General features: G+C 46.3%; 1 protein-coding gene across 3 annotated transcripts in view; it reads right to left on the bottom strand.

Annotated features, from left to right (window-relative positions):
* The window catches only part of SEL1L3 (SEL1L family member 3), a 797,084-nt gene that overhangs the window by 444,163 nt on the left and 333,328 nt on the right, over positions 1-19,593 (bottom strand). For all 3 annotated transcript variants that reach the window (XM_069631849.1, XM_069631850.1, XM_069631848.1), the window contains exon 6: positions 6,077-6,135. In XM_069631849.1, coding sequence (XP_069487950.1) covers positions 6,077-6,135 — 59 coding nt within the window. The remainder of the gene's footprint in view (positions 1-6,076; positions 6,136-19,593) is intronic.

The raw sequence follows: 19,593 nt of genomic DNA, 5'->3' as shown, positions 1-19,593 counted from the left end.
GCCTGCCCCACCTCAAAGGGCCTCCATTGTTAATTATTGCCTTTTAATTGTTCTCCTTTGTTCTGCGTCTTCAGCTGAAGTGCCTGTTCCCAGCTTTACATCCTGAAAAATCAAATATCTCCACCTCTGAGAGGTGTCAGATTACAATTGAGAGTCCAATAGGTTTCCCGTGTGTAATTGGGTCCATGTGTTGTGGGGGCAGCTTTAAAGGCAGAAGCCTGCAGCATATGGCTCTTTCATCTGTATATGAAAGTGGAATCCCAGAGTGGAAGGATAAAGGTATTGACAGCAAATGTGGCTGTGAAAGTTGAAAGTGTGCCAATAGAGCTTTTAAAAAGAAACCCAGATGAGAGTCTGCCAGTCAGCTCTGCATGTGCCCTTCTAAAGTACATGATACTTTTCTCTGAAAGGTGGCCAATTACCATTTCAACTGCTGGGATGTTTGGAAACTGTGCTCAGCAGAGGTATACATGGGTCTACTATACGAACGGCAGTGATCATATTACACACTCACAAGGCCTGAAACCATCCCAGGTATAATCACTGAAAGTACATTTTAGCAACAGAGCCTTTTGGGGAAGCAGGTCTGTTTAAAAGCACCACTTTCCTGAAGGGAAACCACCTTCACTTTGCATGGCAAAAATAAAAAAAGCTCAGGATTGTACCCTCGCAGATGGCCTTCTGCTGCAGGTGGCCTGCTCCTTCTGGGGTTCTTGATTTGCAAGCACCTAGCCACTCTCAATCAGCTGATTTACAGTAACAGCTGTGTGTGAAAGGAGACACTGGTAGTACCGAGGTATTTCAGAAATGATGCTCGATTATGAAAATACTAAACAAACAGTAGTGTCTAGCATGAGACCCCCTAGGTTCGATTTCACCATCGGTCTGCTCCAGTTATAACGTGCACTCTTCTAACCTCATCCAATCTCACTTTAGCATGGCCTTCAGGGAGGCACACTTACAGAGCTCCCTGGATATTGCACAAGAGGGAAGGATGCGTGCTTCCAAGGAGTGAGTTGGGAAGGTGCAGAGAACATTCATTGTTCACCAATTAATTTTGAAAGGAAAACTTGGTTTGAGCTGGTACCTCTGTCCTCCTCCTCTGGGTCAACTATTCCGAACTCCAAAAAGGTGGTCTTTATTCTATTGCACCCAAGGGGAGGGAGCTCACATGACTAGTGGGCGCCAGTGTGATTGTTGGGGGTCAGTGCCTCCTCGTAGGGTAGGGATGTCATTTGGGGTCGCACCTCTCCCTTGCTACCCCTAAAAAAATATGTTTTAAAAATACACATATATATTTCTTTTTTTATATTTAAGCTCCTCGGCTGTGGCCAGCACCATGTGGCTCTTTGTTTCTGGAGTGGCTGGCTTTCTTGTTCAGGCCTCTTAAAAATAACAGGGGTTCCACAAGTGTAAAGCTGAGCATTGACCCTAAATAAGAAAGAATAGGAATAACAAATAATTTGTCTTTCTGGAATTCTATACAATAATTACTAGACTCAATAAAGGTTTATTTCAGGCACACTTCAGGGGGTGAGTTCTTAAACACCTCAAATTCACAATGCAGATAGAAACTTCCAAAAAGCAGTTAGAGTAGAATAGGAATCCCGACCCTTCCAGTCCAGAAAGAATGGTGGTGGTAAATCCGCCACCACTTTTCTTTCCGGACCGGCTGATTAAGAGTCCTGCAGGCGGGAGGTGTCGCTCCAGCCAGGTCTGACCTGGCGGGTTTAACACCACCCGCCTGCAGGCGCACATGGAAACACCAGCTCTGTCAAAGATGGAGCCGGTGTTTCCATGGTCCCCATCGCCATGGAGTCCTACAAAACCATTATATTAAAAAAAGACAGTCACAATGGGACTCCATGGCGAAGGGGACCATGGGACTCCATGGGGATGGGGATTTACCGATTTCCGCCTCCGGAATTACCGGGTCACCGGGGTTGTAATGCCCCGGTGATTCCAGCAATCACAAAGGCGGAATGGTAATAAGAGACTGGCGGTAACCCGCCGGAATTTCCAGCACGGTTACCGCCGGACTCGTAATGAGGCCCTATGTATTTTGCTTTTTGCAAGTTGCAGTTATAGCATGTTTTTTTCTGCCATTGACTCTGTTATAAATCTTCACAAGACATTTCCATCTCAAGTGTCCGCGTCACTTGACAAAATCCTTGTGCCCAAAAGCTTGTGCAGTGTAGAAATGTTTGACCATAGCACATTAAGTGGCCCTTCATTTCATGGTGCCACAATTAATGCTTTGTTGTAATGTGTCTATCTTTCCCATCTCCCTGGCATGCTGTTCGGAATGTTTCTTTGCATGTATGAGGCAACGAGTGCCCAGAGTATGTGATGCTGTGTGAGTGTGCTGCTTTCCCTGAGCTACTCGCAATTCTTTAATACACAGAGTTGTGAACCCTCCCAATGGTATGTATTTTGCCAACCTCTGAAGCCGGAAAAGTAGATCCATGCAGGCTTGACATGTAGCCAACTTTGCACCAGACCTGCAGATGAACTGGCCTGATATTAAATCACAGTTACCTGTTTAATGGTGTGCACTATAGAGTGTAATTTGCTTTCTGACTTTAAGAACATTCAGACATGCAATTGCTCATTTTACTATAGCCGGTAAGATAGCTTAGTGGGTTGAGCGCTCATTGCGGCGATGTTGGAATTCTGGCAAGGCCAACTCAGTCTTTCATCCTTCTGAGGTAGATAAATGAGTACCAACACAGGTTGGGTGATACTGAGCCTCATTCCGAGATTGGAAGTAGTCATGGCGCTATTAGCGCCATGACTGCCTCCAATAACGGTACCAAGTCCGCCCTGATTCAATGGGGACTTCCCGGTCTAGTCCGACCTTTGCAGGACCGGTAAGTCCCCATTGAAAATGGCAATCCCCATTCCCATTTGAGCCCCCATAGGACTTGTGCACAAGTATACAATCCACAGATGTTTTGTGACGCAACCCCTTTGTTTATGTGTTTATAAATAGTGTTGTGTACACCATCTTGCCCATATCCCCGGACCTACTACAGTTCTGGGTCGCACCCTGTAAAAAATCCTATGTTCTCACTTACCTGTATTGTATACTCGTGCATCACGTTGGAAATTGTACCTCGATAAAAGAGGTCGATACTTACCTGTATTTCCTGTGTTAAATAACGTTTGTCCGTAAGCTTTCGTGCTCATCGAAAGTCATGTAAATATTTAATTTTATTATCTGTGCAAAATCGTTTTGAGGCAAAATAAAACAGCTTCAAAACCAGACAGTTGTCCACGGATCTCCCAACAAGATTTCTAGCATTTTGTAAGCAGGACAATTCAGCCTGGTATTTTCTGAAGTGGTTGAAAGGAGTACCACTGAGCTGGGAAATAACGTCATTACATACAAGAACTCAATTAAGACCAACACTTCTTTCATTGTAGTTGTCCCTGAAAGTTGCAAAATATGGTATGCAGTTAAAAAGGACCCCCTTTCCCTTGGCTGGCCAGAAACATCAGGTCAGATCTGGTTTCTATTTTACAAAAGCTACTATTAAACATTGCAGTCTTTCAAGGGTCCACGCAGTATCCTTGACTTCTTGATACCTTTCTTAAACCTTTAACTGATCTCATGGCCCAAGGGCGTGCCTGCATCATATGCCTGACTGACTGCCTGCTCAAGGTCCACGACTGGATGATTGCTAACAGCCTTTGCTTCAAAGCCACGAAAATTGGGGTCCTCTAGTTTGGCTCGTACATTTATCCTCCTCTCCCTTTCTACGGGGCTCTGTCTCTAGGGGCTCCTCCAATACTCTCCTCCCCAGCAAAAAGAAATTGCAGTTATCTCCAGCAGTCTACTTTCCTTTTTACCACCAATCCAAATAATCATGAAAACAATACTTTCAGCTTCATGTCCTCAGACGAATCCGACCACGTAAGTATGATGCAAAGCATCCACCAAGTGGCGTCTGACCGAAGTGACTACTGCAGCAGTGTCTTCCTGGGTCTCCCCAAAAACCTTAATGTCCAACTTCAGACTATTCAGAACAAACAGTCAGACTAATCCTCGGCTTAAAACTGCAGATCACATCAAGCCTGCTCTGCTCTCCCTGCACTTGCCCCCGTTCAGTGAACGAATGAGCTTCAAGCGTCTTTCACAGAGCTTAATGGAACATTGGCACGTCCTACCAAAGTCTGAGAATAAAAAAACGTCTCCCTCCTCGGCTGGTTCTAGGTCCTTAAGAGTTGATGCCATTAAAGAACATGTTTCTGGGTGGAAGACCTCTGAATGTGGCTGCGCTTGGCAATTCTCTGGAATTAGCTCCTAGTTACTGTTAAACCTGTGGAGGAGAATCTTCAGTTGCAAAAAACACAGAAAACCTTAATTTGTTTTGGAAGACTCAACATTTTGGGATAATATGAACTTTCTGTCAAATCCTCCTCTAGGAAATTGCAGTTGGACTACAACCACCCTCTGCTAATCCATAATTGGTTAAATATATCCTCTGGCAGAACCTCAACTGACCAACCGACTTGAACATATCTCCACTGTTTCCTTGATTGCACTTGCATTTCACTGGTCCCTTCCCTGTTCTATTGTATTAATTTGGCATTGTTGTGATTTTCACTTCACTAATCGCCCGCTCCTTACCCTTAACTGAGAGGAATGTGTCTGAAGCATGTGAAAAATCAGATCTCTGAATCCATTCCCTTTGCCTTGGAGGCCCTACATAGCTACTGGGCTCGCAGAAGAGAAGGGAAAAGAGCAGTAGTGCACTGCGAGCCATGGACAGAGACCAAAGGAAGAGTCGGACAGACGGGCAAAGGGCAGAAAACTGAACTGCATGACGGATCCTAGCCCAAAGTAGCCCAATGGAACCAGCATGAAGGCCTGAGGGAGGAGCAGGAAGTGGCAGGTCGGGATGAAGACCACAGGGCGCGATGCACAGCCGGACAAGGGTGTGTGAAGCAAGCTGGAAAATGATGGCTGCTGGTCCACAGCAGGCTGTGAATGCACCCTTTCACTGGCAGACAATGCACGCTTTCAAACCTACCCGATTGGCTGAGCCGCACCCTCATTTCAAACTCTCACAAACGCACAGTTATCTTGTTGAGAAATTGTCATACTATTTAATTTAATACATTGCATAATTAATGACAAAAACACAATGGTACACATTCCAATTGATAACAAAAAGCATGCATACATTATAACAAGCGTAAAGGGATGTGCAGAGAACGTGCTTGTGCTTTGCCTAAACAATACGATCCTGCAGTACAGTCAAACCGTGGGGAGAGGCCCAGTGGGGTGGGATGTGGAGGGGTGGTACTGCTTAAAATCTACACCCAGACACTGTTGACATGCATGTTTCAACCCTCATAGACTGCATCTTTGTGCAAAGCCTTCATCGGGGAGAAATGATTTGGATTTTATGCTTGTGCCCCCACAAGTAATTATCAGTGTATTTATTGGGCACGGACCTAGCCTGGGGGAGCAACAGAGCCCTTTATAAATCATAGGAGGAAGGACACGGTGAGGGAAGCAGAGATACAAGGGAGCAAGGAGCTAACAACAGGAGAGGGAGAGGGTGGACAAGTTGGCAGCACAGGGTCTCCCAGCTACCTGGGGAGGAAACAAGGAGAGCAGATCACCCTGTCTCAGGGCAGGTAATGAGTTCGAGGGTGGTGGACCTAAATGACTTCCTGCGAACAGTGGCTTCTTTCATCTAAAGCCAGTTCTCTGGAGTGTAGAAAACTGAGCATCAGGTGATTTGAGGTGGCATAGTGCTCCAAAAAACGCGCAGTCTTAATTCACAATATTCCTGTCTATACAGTGAGACCACAGGCGCTTTGTCATGTTGGTTTATAGAATCACCTTGCAAACTAAATCAGTGGTGATTTCTCATTGTGACCAACCCTGTGCCAAGCGCGGAACTTCCTTCCACTGTTAAGGGGATTATGTGCCGAACGCCTTGGTGTTTTGCAGGGTTGGCAGCCCCAACTGGAAATGATGAGAAATGCGCTAACCGCAACGCCCCAGCAATGCAGGCGCGTGCGCTCCCAGGTATGAATTCATGCGTGGAGAGATTCTTACCCGAACACTTGATGATTCCTGTACTCCCAATGCTCACCCGCGTGCGTTGTTATCATGAGCTAGACACAATGTAAAGAAACAAAACATTAGTTTAGATTAATAATGCCTCCCAAAGGTCTTCAATTCTGCTTAATTATGACGTAGCTTTTTGTTCAACTGGCTTCAAGGCTTCCATGTGTTTATTGTGTTCTGTAAAGTGCCAATTGTCCCGAGTCTACAAGAATGTCGCAAGAGTAACGCCTGCTCTTATTGGACTCTCCTCACTCACCAGTGCCCCTTACGCACCTTTTGATTTTTGTTTAATCTGGCTTTTATTGATTTTTTTTAATAGTAAACCAAACAAAGAACAGAAACATTGACAAGACAATGAAAATCTAATGTAGCCACTTCATGTTGTATCTGTTCACCTGTATAACTCTAAGACCTAAAGAACAAACAATCCTTTGATCACTTGAGTTATTGATCAGCAGCATTAAAAACAGCAACAAATCAATTGACAATTGTCACAAATGTTCCACTTCTGAGCCCCACACTCTCCCATCCCACGCTGCAGATATATGTGTAATCAATTCCAACATGGCTCTACAGGGGGGGCCTAAGCGACCCAGCTCAGACCTCTCCGCAACTCAGATAGTGCAGAACAGGAAGCATTGCTTCTCAATGTCAGTATATAGTCATTGCACCCAGGGGTGACTGGCCTATAGGGAACTCTGGAGACTTCCAAGTACGCCTCTGCAAGCTCCCTGAGCCTCTTATGTGGCAACTTATTTTATTTCTAAATGTTCTCATAGGAAAAGGATTTGGCTGGCTGAAAATGAGGCCACTTTGAACATGATTTTCAGGCACTCTTTTGGTTCCCCGTCAACCCCTGATTACACCGGTTTCTAAGGGCTCCAATGTTGTGCAGCTCCCACACTTTTCGTCGGCAGTCTTGCTCTATTCCAAGCCGCTTGCATATGGTGTACCATGTTTGGCAAATCACACGTTTTCCCTTCTCTAGTTAAGAGACCCACATGGGATTCAATGACCTCACGTTTTCTACATCATAAATCCAGGATAGGACCCCTTCCCAATAACTTCGAACAGACAAACAACTCCACCACATCTGCCAAAATGCAGCCTCTTCTCCAAATCCTGTCCAAACGCTGTCACTTACTTCTGGATATATCTTTGCTAGCCTTTTTGGGGGGAACCTGTGTCCTATAAAGCAGTTTGATCGCGTGTCATTAGAACTGGGAGGAGTGAGAAGATGGATAGGTTTTCTTTAGCAAAGTAGCTTCCAGAGGATGAAGGCAACAGAGAAACACAGAAAACGCCATGGAAGAGAGGGGCAGTGAAGCTGGAAAGAGAGTGAATGCAGTATTCGTTAGGTGGCCACGCATTAAACTTCAGGATGTCACACATTTGATAATGTACATGGTTAAAGAGTCGGACATATAGAGAATGATTAGGGGCAGAGGAATACATACATATTTGCAAATGATCGGCACAGAAATGGCGAACGAGTTGATGATAAATGCACAAGTGGAGCATGGTATGGTAATGTTTCTTTGTAAAGCGCATATACGCAAGGCAAGTGTTTCAAAGCGCTCATGCACGTATTAAAGACTGTCCTTACCTGGGGTGTCATTCTCAGTTCCCCGTCCAGGGGAATGTAACAATGCAAAGTCGTGGTTATTCATGGATGACCTGTGAGGGAGGAGGCAACCCTGGAGCCAGGAATGCCCATGTGGGTGGAAAGAGTAGTGCAGAGGAACGAGTCAATGATGGCCGAATACAATCAACCACTGGTGAGGTGGCATGGTATGGTATCTATTTAGATGAAATGCACTTTGACCCAAAATGGGCATCGTACCGTGTGAATACAGATTTGCAACATCTTCAATAAATGAATAACCAAAGAGGAAACAGGAGAAAGCATAAACACGATGGATGTCAAAAGTCCATTGTAGCCCATGATGGTGAAGAACAGAGTCCAACAATGGCCCTGCAGCAGGGAGGGACACAGGAGGATAGCCATCAAAAAGCAGTGACAGATTTCAAAATAAAATGAATCCCCCTCTGAACAAAGACAAGGCGAGGGGGCAGAGGGCACAACATTTACTGCATCTTGCCCCTACCAAGGAGCCTCCCCCTAAACCACATTGGCGGCCTAGCAGACTGAGTGATCAATTCAGTAAAGTAATCTCAGAGACCTGCCCTAGTTTACTGAAGAGCTTGGGGAATTGTCAGAAAAGAAAAAAAGGGGGGGGACGTCGGAGAGAAAGGAAGAGTACAGAGTCACCCATCTCCACAGCAGCTGCAACCACGTTCTCCAGATCCCCACCCAGCATCCAACCTGCAGTTACACCCCTCTGAAGCACAACTATGGCATTCCTCCCTAGACACTGTTCAGCTGACCTTTGCATGCCCCGGCCACACCCAGTCTAGAGCCACCACTCTGACAGCGCACCCTGACAGCTGCCAGCAACTCACGGAGACAACTTTGAGACAGGCTTGACTTTCCCATCTTAGCACTGGGAAGATCACAACTCCCAGTCTATGAACAAGGCTAGCGATGAAAGCAGTCTTCACTGCGGCCATTACTATGATGGTCGTGGCTTCCAAGCCTGAAGCCTCGTTATGACTTCGCTCCTCCACCTCCCAAAACACATGGTGGCAATCTCTGTTCTAATACTGGAACTAAAAATGGAATGGGAGCCTTGGAGGCTCCCACCTTCCTGATGCCCTTCTTAACAAGACCTCACTAAATCCCTGTGTTAACTACTGACATATTGCTGGGTTCCAATATTTTTTCTAGTTCTCACAAGGAGAGGTGATTCTCCAGCTTCATCTTACCCTCAAATCCGATCACGCCCTGGACTCTTGCCAATCTGACTTCCCACCTGGCCATTGCACCAAGACGTCCATGACTGCTGAGTGGAACAAAATCCAGTTCCTTCCCAATGAGGGCTCCAGCATAGTGTTGCTGCGTTGCATAGTGTCCTTGTGCAATGACTGAGCAGATAAAGGGGTTGATGAGTTGATTAATACTGGTATCCAATAAAACTGTAGACAACAAAAATGTAGTCAGTAAAAACGTTGTGGTAAAAATGTAGTGCTGCTAGGGTAATTATTAGGGTTAAGGAGGGTTTAGTGGGCTTGTGATCAACCATTAAGGGTTTGGATAGGAGTTATGGTAAGGATAGGGGTTAGGGTTTAAGTAAATATGTTGGGGTTTGGTTAGTGGTTGGGGTAGATTAAGTGTCAGGGTAAGTGTTATGGTATAAGTTTGGGCAACTGTTAAAGAGAGGGATATGGAGGTTGGAAAGGGCTGGTGATGTTGGTGTGGGATAGCGGGCAGGATAAACTCAATGGTTAGGGTAAGGTAAGCATTATTGCAAGTGTTAGAATTGCAGTTAGGGTAAGCTTAGTATTACAGAAATGGTTTGGGTTAGGGCAAGGGCTATGTAATATGTGGCTCGTTGGTGATGAGGTTGGATATAGGTTCACTGTTCATTTTCTATTTATTTTGCATTCAGTAATATGCAAATACAATACATTAGTGTGCTGAAAGGTTAGTGTTCTGTGAGAGCTCAGGGTAGGATAAGTGTTGCAATAGGGGGCAGTTTAGGAATGGAGTTAGGGTGATTATGGAGGTTTCGTTAGAGGTTTGGCTCGTATTTAGGGTTACAGCCTTGTACTTTTGTGTATTTAAAAATAGTTTTTTTAGCAACCTTATTACTGGCAATATTTTCAAACTTTGCATTGCTTGTACTGAATGGCTACATTTTTTTGCTCACTACATTTTAACATTAATACATTTTCCTGGGGGCATTTTCACATAGAACCTTAATCAGCAGAAGTCATGTTGCCTTTTTCCAAATAAATCATTTATAATAAGTCTTTACAGGGGTCTATTCCATATCACTCAATTATCTGAGTTTATATAGTATATTTTGTTCCCTCAGTGTTGTATGGGTAATGGGAAATCCTACCTGAAATGATGTAATACTTTGGATATTGGCATTATAAGGGATACATTACTCACCGTAATCGTATTTCTGATGATTTTATCTGCTTAGATTCACATGCTGTGCATATAGTCTGACATCAAGTGGTATCGCAGAGTATTGCATCTTCCTTTTCGAAGAACTAAAAGGGACGTCAACATGGGTGTGACTGTAACACTATCCCTAACGTGACATGAAGAGTAGCCAAAATCCTTCACGTGTCAAGGTCCCACCTGTTTTTGTTCTGCCGTGAGGGAGCCTTACAGAATGCGTGAGTGAGTAGAGGAGAAAAGAAGGTGTAAGATGTCTATGCTCCTTCTACTCCAAGAGGGGAGGAAGGGTGGGTGCATGTGAATCTAAGCAAATACAATCATCAGAAATACGAATACAGTGAGTAGTGAGTAATGAATGCCTTCTGATGCTTGTGAATCTTGTTAGAATCACATGCTGTGCATAGACTAGCGAGCAGTACGAGGAGATGGTGGTGGGATGTGAGAAGGAACAGTAGTAACTAAATGTCTTAGCACCGCCTGTCCCACCTGAGAATCAGACTTGGAGTGTGTGTCAAAGCAGTAATATTGAGTGAAAGTGTGAACAGAACTCCAGCTTGCTACTTTGCAAATAGAATCAAGAGAAACATTTGCAATAAAGGCTATAGTAGCTCCTGTGCCTCAAGTAGAATGAGCTCTAGAGGTAAAGGGTCAATCTCTTTTGGCAAGAGAGTAACAGAATGTGATGCATTTAACGATCCATCTAGAACTAACCGATATAGAGACAGGGTCCCCTGTTCTCCCAGCGGCAACAAAGACGAAGAATGTAACGCTCACCTGATTCCCGCAGAGGCGCCGGTCTTGACTGGGTGAATGCCGTATCTTCAAAGGTGATGTATAACACACGGTTGGCTCTTTGGGCTGGACCTCTGTGCACTGTATGTCTGACTCGAAGAGTAAGATGTCTTAGGTAAGTGAACTCCGAGCTCTCCATCTGCCTCGGGGCAGGGTGCCGTAACCAGTTTCTTCACTGGATAAGGGTGCAGGCCTCTTGACCTCAGAGGACTGCTGTCCATCGTTAACTGCACGAACGGTAAGTTCTGGGCACTTCAAATGTCTTAAAAGTCTTTTGTAATGATATCTCTTGTTTTGCAGGGTTCCGGCGATGGCAGATGGCGGGCTGATGAGAGTTGAGGATCGAACCCACGTGAGGAATAGAAGCGCCTGGAAGCACGTAAGTAAGCGCTTGTAGCCTGCTTCACGATGCGCACTAACTGTCCCTTTTATCTTGCAGGTACAAGTTCGGAGCTTTAGAGAAGCTGAAGGGTGCTGGAATACCCACTGGATTCGGCGTGGGAAGGAGTAATGGCACGTGAGTAATAAAGTTGCCCAATGTCTTTAAACGCACCTTCTTTTGTCTTTCAGATGCCGGAATGCAGCGCGAGGCGTTGGTGACAGCCGATGGACCAGGTAAGAGATGCGCTGCCACTGAAGACCGTAGTGCTAACCTGTTCTTTCTTTGTCTTTACAGGTGCTGCTGAAGACTGGATTCCAGGATGGTAAGCCTTTGTTCCCTTAGGCCCAGGATCAGAAGCAGAAGACACGATGAGCGTTCTGCTGCAGAGAATGCAGAATAACACAAAGCAAGATTCATCCATCGGGTGTGGTTTAAATAGCCTCCTGTAGTGCTTAGGTGTCTCCTTCCACAGCCACGCCTAGGTAAGAAAAGAGTTCCTGCTTTCCAGAAGAGTTCCAGTGTTCTGAACCTAGGGAGTGGCTCCTGCCCCACCCAACAGGAAAAGTAGTCCCAAACAGAAGAGGATCAGGGGTTCAACTGGCAGGTAAGTAAGCAGCATGGTCTGCTGCAGGTAAGTCCACCCAAGCATTATGAGCCCGGCGCTTCCAGCGCTGGGACTGGGCATCTTTATGAGCCTGGTGCCACTGGCGCCAGGACAGGGTCCAAAAGGTCCCAATTGGGACTGGCTGGCACTCGGAACCGGGGTTATGGGTCTGCTTCCAAGGGAGTCGGGCAAGTCCTGATCTTTTGGAAGCAGAGATCATGACAGCACCCCCCCCCCAAGGCCCCTCCCAAACCGGGCTTCTCCGGGGGTTTGGGCTTGTTAGGAAATGTTCGATGAAATCTTTTGATTAGACGAGGCGCGTGGACATATTCTGCAGGTTCCCAGGATCTTTCTTGGGGACCGTAGCCTTTCCAGTCAATCAGGTAAAATAGTTTAGATTTGGAGATCTTGGAATCCAGGATGCTTTTGACTTCAAACTCGAGTTCTCCATCAACTAGAATAGGTTTTGGAGATGTAGTTAGTCGGGTTTGAGGTTGCACGGGTTTTAATAGAGAGACGTGGAAGACCGGATGTATCTTCATGTGAGGGGGCAAGTCCAACTTGACCGCTACTGGATTTACTATGGTAGTGATGGAATAGGGACCAAGGTATCTTGGGTTGAATGTGCGTGGTCCTTTTAGAGGTAGATATTTGGTGGATAACCAGACTTGATCTCCTACTTGATATTGGGGGACTTCCTTCCGATGTTGGTCTGCTCCTTTCTTGTATTGTTCTTTAGCCCTTTGAAGGTGAGAAACGGCTTCCTTAAAGGCTTGGGTGATTGTAGAATGCAGGTGGTCTACTGCTGGTGTTCCAAGATCCTGGAGTGGATCCAACTCCGAGGTTCGAGGGTGACTACCGTATAAAAGAAAAAACGGGGTCTTCCCAGTTCCCGAGTGGACAGAGTTATTGTAGGCATATTCGGCTATCCAAAGGATATCTTTCCAAGTTTTTTTAGTTTGTTGTAGCATGCAGCGAAAATACTGTTCCAGAGTTTGATTGGTCCTCTCGGTTTGTCCGTCGGTTTGAGGGTGGTGGCTGGTCGAAAGTCTCACATCAATTTGAGCCGACCGACAGCAACTTCGCCAAAAATGAGAAATAAATTGACTACCTCGATCCGAAATTGGAACTGAAGGAAAACCGTGCAGTCGGACGATGTTTTCGAGAAATTCTCGGGCCAGAGTTGCTGCTGTTGGTAAGCCTTTGAGTGGAATGAAATGCGCCATCTTGGAGAATAGGTCCACGATTACTAGGATCGTATTGTATCCGGAGCATGGAGGTAGATCGGTGATGAAGTCCATAGAAAGCGTATGCCAAGGGCGAGGCGGGATGTCAATAGGGCGTAAGAGGCCGGCTGGTTTTTCCTTTTGACTCTTGTTTTGGGCGCATACTCCACAGGACATTATAAAGTCTCTGATATCTTTTTTCCAAGACGGCCACCAGAAGTAGCGCTTGATCTTTTCCGAGGTCTTGGTCATACCGGGATGTCCTTCCATTAAAGAATCGTGATAACAAGAGATTACCTTTTTCTGTAAATCTGTGCTGGGCAGGTATAACCGTTCTTGGAAATATAATAGGTTGTCCTTCACCGTAAAGTCCTTTCCCTGCAGATGCCAATTCTGTATGTCTGCTGGAGTTACCAGTAGCCTGGCTTTATCCTTAACTTCCTCTATGGATTGTGTGGCGATTACACCTAGAATTCTTTGTTCGGGAATGATAGGTACAGGTTTAGGATTCATCAAATGTTCTTCCACTCCCATCCGAGAAAGGGCATCAGCTTTACCGTTTTTTGTACCAGGTCGATAGGTAATTATGAAGTCAAACTCGGCAAAGAATAGTGCCCAACGGAGTTGCCTAGAGGATTGAGCTTTTGCGGTTTTCAAATATTGCAGGTTTCGGTGATCTGTAATCACAGTAACGGTGTGTCGGGCCCCCAGAAGATAATGCCGCCAAGCCTTAAAGGCGGACTTGATAGCTAGAAGTTCCTTATCAGTAATAGTGTAATTGATTTCAGGAGGCGAGAATTTGCGGGACCAAAATGCCACGGGATGCAACTGATTGGTTACTGGGTCCTTTTGTGATAGAACTGCCCCCATGGCAAGGCTCGAAGCATCAGTTTCAACGATGTAGGGGAGTTCTGGGCGAGGATGTTTTAAGATCGGTGCAGAGATAAATCTAGTCTTCAAATTCTGGAAAGCTTGTTCCGCCTCGGTAGACCATTCAAAACGTTTGTTTTTCTTTAACAAGGCGGTGATGGGCTGGACTATTCGAGAGAATTCGGGGATAAACCTGCGGTAAAAGTTAGCGAAGCCTAACATGCTTTGAACACCTTTTACGGAGGATGGCGATGGCCATTTGAGAATTGCATCGACCTTCTTTGAATCCATACGCACTCCGCTAGGTGATAATATGAATCCCAAGAATTCAACTTCAGTCACGTTGAAAACACATTTTTCCAACTTAGCGAAAAGTTTGTGTTGACGCAATCTCTCGAGGACCATTTTCACGTGTTTCCGATGTTCAGTTTCCGATGAAGAATAAACGAGGATGTCGTCAATGTAAACAACAACACACACATCTATGAGCTCTCTGAGGACATCGTTCATAAAATATTGAAAGGCGGCCGGGGCATTGCAAAGTCCAAAGGGCATGACCTGATATTCAAATAGCCCATACTTGGTGCGGAAGGCCGTCTTCCATTCATCGCCCTCTTTTACTCGTACCAAGTGGTAGGCTCCTCTAAGATCCAGCTTTGTATATATGCATGCTTTTCTGACTTGGTCCAGGAGTTCAGGGATCAAAGGTAACGGATATCTATTCTTAACGGTGATCTGGTTCAGGGCGCGATAATCTATACAAGTTCTAAGGTCCCCTTCTTTTTTGGAACGAAGAACAAAGCTGAGGAAGCAGGGGACTTGGAAGGACGAATAAACCCATTCGCTAGGTATTGATCCAGGTATTGTCGGAGGTGAAGATTCTCAGGCTCGGTGAGGGCATAAATTCTACTACAAGGAGGAGTAGATCCAGGTATCAGGTCTATCTGGCAGTCATAAGACCTATGAGGAGGTAGAGAGTTAGCCTGATCCTTCCGGAAAACATCTTGGAATTCTAGGTATTCAGGAGGTAAATGGGGAGCCTCCGAGGAAATTGCTGCCAGTGCAACACCAGGTCGAGGGTGACAAGTAGAGACACATTCTGGAAACTGAACCGTTCTTGCTCGCCAATCGATCTGAGGATTGTGCTTCTCTAACCAAGGAATTCCTAGAATAATCTGGAACTGAGGGGCCTTGATCACATCGAACACGATCTTCTCATGGTGTCCATCTTGACTTACTAGCGTCACTTCTTGGGTGGTATGCGTTACTGGTCCGGAGGCTATCTCCGTACCATCCACCGTAGTAATGACGTCCTTTACAGCCTTTGGACAAAGAGTCAGATTCATCCTCAAAACCATTTCATGATCCACATAATTGCCGATGGCACCGCTGTCGACGTAAGCTTCAATCGCATGTAATCGATCCGGATGTTCAGGGCTAATGAGGACCATAGGTATCACGAAATGCGAGGTCACTGAACTGGTTTTAACGCTCGGCAAGAGGACCTCTGTTCTTGTCGGGCGAGGTCGTTTCCCTGCTCAGAGTTTGTGACCCTGGTAACTGCAGCTCCTACTGCCTTCTTGGCTGGTTTCACCGGACAGTCTCGAAGAAAGTGCCCCGAGTTTCCGCAATAGAGGCATAATTGCAGCTGTTTTCTCCTTTCCCGCTCCTTTTGTGTTAGTGGTCCTTTCAGGCCCCCTATTTGCATGGGTTCCCCGGAGTCTACTCCTTTGGTAGGAGTTGGTGGTTTGGAAAATACTCGAGCATCAAACTTGGAACGATCCGCCTTCCTGTTCTGCAGTCTGTGGTCAATTTGAACGACTAAGCCAATATAGTCCGAACAGTCTTGCGGGGGATTCACTACTTGGGCTAACACATCTTTGAGCTCTCCACGTAGACCTCTATAAAACAGCGTAATCCTTTTGTCCTCAGGCCATCGAGTTTCCACTATCAGTCTGTTGAAAGACGCAATATAAGCCAAAAGGTCTTGATTACCCTGTCGCAATGAAAGGAGCTCATTGTCCAAGGCCTGCCCCTGTGAATGTCTTGCAAACAGTTTTTCCATACTGAGCTGAAAAGCTTGAAAATCATGGAGAACCGGATCATCTTGATTAACTAGAGGGATCGACCAGTCTGCCGCATTGCCACTAAGGTACGAAAGCACGAAAGCTACCTTAGCTTGATCAGTTGGAAAGGCTGCTGGCCGGCATAAGAAGTGCAACCGGCACTGATTAATAAATACTGCAAACCTCTTTGGGTCACCAGAAAATCGTTCGGGCGGAGCCAGAGGTACATTCCCAGGTAGGTTGATCTGCACTGGGTTCGTAGAGGATGTTGAAGGAAGATTTGCCCCTGATGCGGGTAACGGAGTTTGTCCGGCTTGTGACTGTAGCAATTGTCTAGCGAGATCGTCTGTTCGCTCCTTGGAAATAATCAGTTCCCTTCTTAGAGCATTCGTTTCCTGACGGGCTGCATGCACTTCTGCTCTTAGTTCCCCAAGTAACTGGACTAGCTGGTCGGTATCCGAGGTTTCCATAGCGCCTGGGTGGGAGTTTTGCGGTAGGCTGTGTGTTCTGTAACGCTCACCTGATTCCCGCAGAGGCGCCGGTCTTGACTGGGTGAATGCCGTATCTTCAAAGGTGATGTGTAACACATGGTTGGCTCTTTGGGCTGGACCTCTGTGCACTGTATGTCTGACTCGAAGAGTAAGATGTCTTAGGTAAGTGAACGCCAAGCTCTCCATCTGCCTCGGGGCAGGGTGCCGTAACCAGTTTCTTCACTGGATAAGGGTGCAGGCCTCTTGACCTCAGAGGACTGCTGTCCGTCGTTAACTGCACGAACGGTAAGTTCTGGGCACTTCAAATGTCTTAAAAGTCTTTTGTAATGATATCTCTTGTTTTGCAGGGTTCCGGCGATGGCGGATGGCGGGCTGATGAGAGTTGAGGATCGAACCAGCGTGAGGAATAGAAGCGCCTGGAAGCACGTAAGTAAGCGCTTGTAGCCTGCTTCACGATGCGCACTAACTGTCCCTTTTATCTTGCAGGTACAAGTTCGGAGCTTTAGAGAAGCTGAAGGGTGCTGGAATACCCACTGGATTCGGCGTGGGAAGGAGTAATGGCACGTGAGTAATAAAGTTGCCCAATGTCTTTAAACGCACCTTCTTTTGTCTTTCAGATGCAGGATGCAGCGCCGAAGGCCTCCGGAGCGTGCGAAGAGCTGGTAAGCTTTTCTCTTTCAGATGCCGGAATGCAGTGCGAAGACCTCCGGAGCATGCGAAGAGTAGGTAAGCCTTTGTCTTTCAGATGCCGGAATGCAGTGCGAGGCATTGGTGACAGCCGATGGACCAGGTAAGAGATGCGCTGCCACTGAAGACCGTAGTGCTAACCTGTTCTTTCTTTGTCTTTACAGGTGCTGCTGAAGACTGGATTCCAGGATGGTAAGCCTTTGTTCCCTTAGGCCCAGGATCAGAAGCAGAAGACACGATGAGCGTTCTGCTGCAGAGAATGCAGAATAACACAAAGCAAGATTCATCCATCGGGTGTGGTTTAAATAGCCTCCTGTAGTGCTTAGGTGTCTCCTTCCACAGCCACGCCTAGGTAAGAAAAGAGTTCCTGCTTTCCAGAAGAGTTCCAGTGTTCTGAACCTAGGGAGTGGCTCCTGCCCCACCCAACAGGAAAAGTAGTCCCAAACAGAAGAGGATCAGGGGTTCAACTGGCAGGTAAGTAAGCAGCATGGTCTGCTGCAGGTAAGTCCACCCAAGCATTATGAGCCCGGCGCTTCCAGCGCTGGGACTGGGCATCTTTATGAGCCTGGTGCCTCTGGCGCCAGGACAGGGTCCAAAAGGTCCCAATTGGGACTGGCTGGCACTCGGAACCGGGGTTATGGGTCTGCTTCCAAGGGAGTCGGGCAAGTCCTGATCTTTTGGAAGCAGAGATCATGACAAGAATTGGCTTGTCTTTCTTAGTAGGTTCGTTTTTTTCAAGGTAATATGCCACTGCTCTCCTAACATCTAGTGCATGATGCTTCTTTCAGCAACTGGTGTGATTCTGAAAGAAAGTTGAAGTTCAATGGATTGCTTCAAATGGAACTTAGAAATTAATTTAGGCGCAAAGCGTGGTTGTGTGCGCAGTACTATCTTGTCTTTATGAATGGTCACAAATGGGCCTTCAACTGAGAGTTCACTAACTCGCATTATAGAGGTAATGGTCACTAGGAAGGCAGTTTTATATGTGAGTATCTTAAAACTGGCCTCATGCATTGGCTCAAAAGGAGGTCCAATTAATCTTGTGAGAGCAACATTCAAGTCCCATCCGGGATTTGGGTTAGAAATAGAAGGGTGAAGTCTCTTTACCCCTTCCATGAATTCCTTAATTACAGGAATTTTCCTCCATGAAACCTTGCTCTGAGGTGTACGCAGAGAGGGCAGCAAAGTGGAACTTTAGAGAGTTGAAAACAAGTCCTGAATCTAATAAGTGTGTTAGATAAAGGACTATGGGCCTCATTACAACCCAGGCGGTAAGTTCCCTACTTTACCACCATGGTGTAAACTGCATTTACACCATGGTGGATGGCGGATTTACCGCCCCATTCCAAGGTGAGTGGGGCGGTAAATCCCCATTCCCCATTTACCCTTCCCCATTCCCATTTTTGCCCCATAGGGCATAATGGGAGTGGGGAAGGCGCTAATTACGGCACCGTAAATTACGGTGCCGTAATTAGCACCAAGGCGGGTTAGCGCCTTGCATTTTAAAGGCTGCTAAAAGCAGGCGTTAAAATGGTAATCAGGCGTTAAGGGTTAACGGCGCCGACGGCGCCGTTAAACCCTTAACGCCTGGGTTGTAATGAGGCCCTATATCTTTAGGTAAACAATCAAGAGGGTTGATGTTTTTAGTATTGCACCAAATGACAAAACGATTCCACTTACTGGAGTAACAATGCCCGTTAGGTTTCTGTGCCTCTTTAAGTATGGTCATACATCTTTGAAGTAGTTGGAGGTGTCCAAACTCTATGACTTCAAGAGCCAAGCTGCTAAATTGAGTGTTTGGGGGTGCAGGTGCAGTGGTTTCCCTAGGTCTTGTGACAGCATGTTGTATGGGCAGGGCAGTTTCCTGGGAGGTGAGACTCACATTCTCATGAGATGAGAGAACCATGGCTGTCGATCCCACATTGGTGCCACCAGAATCAGTGTGACTTGTTCCTGCTGCATCTTGTGCACTATCCTACTGAGAAGGGAAATCGGGGAAAAAGCGTAGGCAAATCTCCTGGAACATGCAATCCAGAGACCGTTCCTTTTGGGCTGTTTGAGGGTACCTGATGCTGTAATCTGGGCATTGGGCGTTCTCCAGAGTCGCGAACAAACTGATGTCTGGATGACCCCATTCTGCAAAGACGTTGAGTAGAATATGTTCTTGCAAGCGCCACTCATGTTTTAGTAGGTGCAAGTCTCAGCTGAGCACGTCTGCCAGAAGATTGTTTTCCCCTGGAACATGTGATAGTAGGAACATGTGTTTGAGTGCCCACTTCCAATTGTGCTGTGACAGTTTAGATAGGCCTGGAGAGTGAGTGCCCCCATTTGTTCAGATAGTACATGGCTATGGT

Source organism: Ambystoma mexicanum, chromosome 6q (assembly GCF_040938575.1).
Source record: "Ambystoma mexicanum isolate Mex_15411 chromosome 6q, UKY_AmexF1_1, whole genome shotgun sequence".
Taxonomy (NCBI): Eukaryota; Metazoa; Chordata; class Amphibia; order Caudata; family Ambystomatidae; genus Ambystoma; species Ambystoma mexicanum.
This window is presented reverse-complemented; position numbering and strand designations above follow the sequence as displayed.